At 32.7% G+C, this 5,938-nt stretch overlaps 1 protein-coding gene and 1 pseudogene across 1 annotated transcript; both read right to left on the reverse strand.

Annotated features, from left to right (window-relative positions):
• Nucleotides 1-1,633: 1,633 nt before the first annotated feature.
• Nucleotides 1,634-2,802, reverse strand: LOC108770010 (putative nuclease HARBI1). The gene is made up of 2 exons (XM_018521297.1): nucleotides 2,721-2,802; nucleotides 1,634-2,008 (listed from the first exon to the last, which is right to left on the reverse strand). The coding sequence occupies exons 1-2, from the start codon at nucleotides 2,790-2,792 to the stop codon at nucleotides 1,634-1,636; spliced, it is 447 nt and encodes a 148-aa protein (XP_018376799.1). The 5' UTR covers nucleotides 2,793-2,802.
• A 1,253-nt stretch (nucleotides 2,803-4,055) lies between these two features.
• Nucleotides 4,056-5,910, reverse strand: LOC108770011 (matrix metalloproteinase-19-like; annotated as a pseudogene).
• Between the last annotated feature and the right edge of the window lie 28 nt (nucleotides 5,911-5,938).

The following is a 5,938-nucleotide window of genomic DNA, read 5'->3' on the forward strand; positions in this document are numbered from 1 at the left end:
AAGAAGCACGTGAGAAATTCACGGAAATTGCTGAGAACCACGCTGCAGCTTTACACAAGTAATACATTTGTCATTAATTTATTAATATTAAGTAATTCGTAAAAGTCTTTTGTCTTTTCATGCAGAACTATTACAACTATAATGAAAACGTAATGGTAACGATAATAGATGCTTTCCAGTAACAGAAGTCATACACTGTGTTAGACCGGATCTACAATAGGTGTTTTAAGCTTTAAGCCGCAAGAAATTGACCAACTACATTCGAATACGAGGAGAATAATTGATTGTGATTCGTTCATTCCTTATGGCTTAAGGCTTAAAACCCTATTGTAGATCCGGACTTACAGTGTGGCCTGGGCACTTATCAAGGAACAAAGTTGGAATAGATTCCGATCGGAATTATTTTGTTTTCGCCAGAAAACACAATAGAAATCTAGGGAATAATTGAATAATTCCGATCGGAATCCATTCCGATTTTGTTCCGTGATAGGTGCCCTGTGCATGTTGCTGGAAAGCACCCATATTCATAATTTTTAATAGTTATTTGCAGAAGCTTCAATGAAGCAAGCTAAAGCTGCATTCTTAATTGCACAAAATGATGAAAAGCGACTTAGACTCGAGGAAAAAAGACTCGCAATGGATGAACGGAACATTGTAGTTCTTGAAAAAATCCAAAAATTCTTGGAAAATTCCTCGCAGCACATCGATGACATGTAGACAGTCTACATAGATATGTGTATAAGCCAGTTTGTGATTTTTAATCCAAAATTATCTTATTATGTTTTTCTTAGGCTTCAGATGCAATATTAATTTGTAATCGTAGGCAAATAACAGTTGGTGTCTGCTAGAAAAAGTATAATGTAACAGCGTATGATAAAATGTATAATCAGTATCAGCTAGTATAATACATATATAAAGATAAGAGAAAAATAATAGTTCATTTCACATACCTTCATTAATCTCTCCCATATTGACGAGCAATAAAATTTTCCTGTATACGGATTGCGGTTGCACGTCCTTGAAAGACATATTGTCGTTCATCTTCCCCAATAACAATATTTTCTCTATTTACGTCCTGAATGAAATCATCATCGAATTCTATGTCATTTATTCTATGTGCAATTCTCATATTATGTAGTACAGCACATGCATTCACTATTTTGCCTGACATACCAGGTTCGTACATTAACTGTCTTTGAGCCGATAAACATCTAAATACAGCTTTCCAAACACCAAATAATCTTTCTACACATGATCGAGCGCTGCATAAAGCATCGTTATAGCGAAATCTTGGTGAACCTGGTATTTCATTCTTTAAAGGTGTCATCAGCCAAGGTTCCAAGCCATAACCATCATCACCTATAAAAATTATTTATTATTTAATACTTATAGTATAAATAAATATAGTTATAGTACAGTAAATAAACTGTAGCTTACCAATCAACCATGTATTACGTTCTCCGTTTCTAAAACGCCGTTCCATAATGCGACGTATTGGAGAATTTGACCAAATATATGCATCATGACGTGCTCCTGGATATCGTGCGTTTACATTTAAAATTTTCAAATCAGGATCGCAAATCTAAAAATATTATGATACAAATATTTTAAAACAAAATTGAGAGTTTTCAAACTAGCAGCCAGTAAGAAAAATAACTTCATATAACACAATATATACTGCTTGCACATTGATAGAGTGATCACCCCAATGGTTGACGTATGCTTCTTCATGTTCTTTTGGTGCTATAATATTTATGTGGGTGCAGTCTATTGCTCCAATAGTCCCATTGAATGGTTGAGGTGCGGTTCGAAATTTTTCTTGTGCAATATAACGCTCTTCATTAGTCATAGGAAATTTAACCCATTGTCGAAGAAGAAGGTCGTTAATTGCATTGGTTACAACTCTCACACAACGGCTAACAGATGGTTGACTTGATACTATGTCCCATTGCTCCGCTATTGAACCCTGATAGCAGCCAACTGCATAAAACCTCAAAGCAGTTAAAATCTGTGAAAGATATTTAATATATATTTAATATTTAATAATATTAAATATATAAAGGTTCAGAGGAATAAATCAAACAATTATAAATATAAATAATCAAGCCTGTATGAGCCAGCACTGGGTTTACTATGTGCAAACTTTATTATTCTAACATATAAAATGTCACAATTGCATAATATAAACGTTTCGACTATCCTTTTTTAGTCCTCTTCAGTATAAAATTCAGTATGAATTTGTATTCAATTTATGGAATTTTATACTGAAGAGGACTAAAAAAGGATAGTCGAAACGTTTATATTATGTAATTGTGACATTTTATATGTTAGAATAATAAAGTTTGTACATAGTAAACCCAGTGCTGGCTCATACAGGCTTGATTTTTTATATTTAATATTTAATGTTAGAAATTATGAGTCATATATTATACATGTATATAAAAATTTTATACATAATATATATTATATAATATACATTTGCGTGCAAAATCATACATGCATATGTTTGTATGTAGGTATTTGTGTATGTAAATAATAAAAATAAGAATTAAGATCTGACCGTGTACAACATATCCGTATAGAGAGCGTCAATGATCTTTGGCCGCTCATTGGCGCTCTTTATACAAATAATAGAAAACTTTATTAAAAAATAACTTAATCTGTAACTTCTATAATAGAACATTATATATGTATACATATACATGCAAAATAATTTGTACCTGATGTTCTACGCTAAAACCATATGGACGTTGACGTTGTAACCTTGGTCCCAAAACATCTTCTAATTCCATCACAATATCTGGGCTAACTCTATACAATTTTATAAACTGGCTATCGTCTAAATTAAACGGATCGTGATTATCACGCCATGCTTTTCTCTGTATGCGGCGGTTTAAACGTTCTGCTCTGTGCTCTAAATGTAGAAGATCCCATGCAGGGATTCATGTGCCATATTTTTGCTATAAGAAAATACAACAAATTAATTCATATAAAATATATTTATATATAAATATATAAATAAATTAACTTTTCCATCCGGTCCCCGTCACCCGCCTGCCACCAAGTGATCCAGAACATATATTACATCTCAGGTTCGCTCGCATCACTCACCGTCCAGAATATACATTTTTTTGTATCAAGTATGCTTCGTAGAGAAGCAAAAAATTCGAAATGCTTACCTAATACCCCATCCCCGCTTCCTCCTCCACAACCTCTACCTCCACTATCTAATCACTCTCCAACAATTTTTATGTCACCTTATCATCCTCTGCTGTTATATTAATGTATCTTGAAAGGAATTGATATAATTCTTCCTCATTATCTGTATTGAAGAAGTCGAGTATGAACTCGATTAATTCACTTGTACACGATTCAAAATCAAAAACTGGGAGGTTTTCACCGAGCTCATTCTCGCCGAGCTCATTCTCGCTGAGCTCATGTTCTTCGAGCTCATGCTCGACTTCTTCATCCTCCTCTGAGGCGGAAGTAGCCTCAAATCTTTCAAATCTTTCTACGATTGGGACATCCTCGTCCCCCTCAATATCATTTTCAAAACTATATGGCACTTTAACTTTCATTTTGCCCTCGCACTAGACTGACTAGACTGTTCACTACACTATTATACTCGTAAATGAATATACTGGTCAGCTGCTGGTTTTCACTAAGATTATATAGTGAAAGTTATTGCAAAACATTTCCTTTTCTCCTTAAAAGTCTTTTATGTGTTATCATACTATTTTTCTTTAAACGCGATATAAATGTTTTGAAAATATCTAGTGAGAATATCTGAAGTATTACACATTTTTATCGTTCAAATACTGATAGTGATACATGTTTGATATTGCGAGAACATTGAATGTGATATATGTATACATGTGTGAGAATAACTAAAGTAATATAAATTAAAATGTTTTTTATGCTTTAAATAAATCCTAAATCGTAAGGATAAATTTTTATAGTTTATCATTAAGTATCTAATTTGTGGAAGAAAGGTTAGGTTAAAAATTATATTTGTACATATAATTGTTTATTATAATAAAAATAATATACATAGGTTAGCGCTCTCCAAAGACCAAAGCGATTAATTCACATTGAATTATATCATTGTGGTTGAAGGATTCATCATCGTACATTGTTTTCAGTATATTCGCAGGTTCCTTGATAGTGGAAGCGATATCGAAAAGTCGTGATAATTTTTTGTCAACGTTATTGATAATCGAATTTAACGAGGAAATAAGACGATTTACACAATATTCCAGATTAAACATATTGAGCACGGTGTTTTTTGACATGGATAGGCGAGTCGTGGGCGCTTCTAAACGTAATACGAGTATCGGTAGATTATTAATTCGTCCGAAACGTAAGATTTCCAATATACATTGGAGACGGAGGACGTATCCCTTTGGTCTCATCGTACTGCAAAAGAGACAGTATTATATGTTTCTGCTCGAGAAGTTCTCTCCAGATATCGGGTGAGAGTGGAATTTCCTTCCCATGACAATCTCCAAGAATGATGCTTATACAGGAAGGTAGCTTGGCATCGATACCAATGTTTAAATATTTATAGCCTGTTAGTGTTAAAGGATATTTTCTTTCAAGAATTCGAACGATTGGATAACGAGTAATTTGGTATCCGTAATTTTAAAGAAAATATGAGATATAAAATAGATATAAAAGGAAAAAAATACTTACGTATTTGATTGTTCTTTATTTGGATTTTCATCATTGAATTTAACCTTCTTCGCGCTTATTGTCAGTTTGTCCTGGCTATTCTGTTCCATGAGGTAATTCTCAATATCCGTATTGCTGAACATTTTGTTTATATGTTTTGGAATATTGTCTTCACAGTTGGAAAGTGCGTACATTCTTTTAAAATGATGTTATTGGAACGATTGTCCCTTTCGTACTGATCGTTTTGTAAAAATGATTACACAATTATATAATTATGTGTGATATCATTTTTCCCCTTCCCTTTCATTTTCTCGTTTATACATGTATTATATATGTACTATGTATGTATTTATATGTATTTATATATGTTATATGTAACATATATATTAATAGTTTAGGTAATATATATGTTTATGTATTAACTGTACTGAATGAATTGATTCAAGATATCTTGCAACTGTTGCAATAATCCATCTCTCGAACATTCAGTGTTAAGTATTTTTTTTTATACTAAATTTATCCGCTTTTGTCACGATTCTCTTGAATTCGTTGTATTGATAAAATTGTTGTTTCTTAGCAAAATAAATATTACCATCCATATGTCGGAAAGCCATAGCTGGAGATGGCGGTATTCCGGGAAATATTGATTGTAACGTTTGATATACACTAACAGTCAGAGTATGTACATTCGTCTATTTGCGCTACATCGTTATCATCGAAGATTACGTAGGTTTGTCCTTTGTGAGTATTTATCGCGGTATTAATTACAACAGTTGGGGGAAATCCCAAATTTTTTAGATGTTTCGGCCAGCCTTCTTTTAATTTGAAACTGGGATAATTAACCATATAAACCATATTATTTATAAATAGTACTATTTCACCCGAGGGTCTTTGGTACGCGGCTGACAAAGAGAAATTTTTTGGGAGGAAATTCATGTAAGTATTTAGCTCAAATGGTCCGTCATATTTGTTATCATTTATATTTATTGACCATACATAGCCTTGATATGTGACGAATATTCGATGATTTAATATTAATATAGTATCCACATATTTTAATTCACAGAGATCTATTTTATCAGGCTTATTTGTCGGAATTTCAGTAGTCGTTGTTGGTGGTTTTATAGTAGTAGTTGTTGTTATTCCTGGTTTGTTACTTCCATATAGATACTGAATCGCTAAAATATCTTCTAAGTTGAGTTTAACAGTTGTATTAGTATTTTTAGCAAACGCAAACATTACGGAATCTTCGCGCGAACTGTGCATT

The sequence above is a fragment of the Trachymyrmex cornetzi genome, unplaced genomic scaffold (genome assembly GCF_001594075.2).
Source record: "Trachymyrmex cornetzi isolate Tcor2-1 unplaced genomic scaffold, Tcor1.1 scaffold980, whole genome shotgun sequence".
Classification (NCBI taxonomy): Eukaryota; Metazoa; Arthropoda; class Insecta; order Hymenoptera; family Formicidae; genus Trachymyrmex; species Trachymyrmex cornetzi.

What these genes read in the sequence shown, in the direction of transcription:
- LOC108770010 (XM_018521297.1), bottom strand. Translation starts at nt 2,792, where the DNA reads ATGGAATTAGAAGATGTTTTGGGACCAAGGTTACAACGTCAACGTCCA. An exon ending in GTTTTAGCGTAGAACATCAG is followed by an intron (nt 2,009 to 2,720) that starts GTACAAATTATT and finishes TATCTTTCACAG; the next exon opens with ATTTTAACTGCTTTGAGGTT.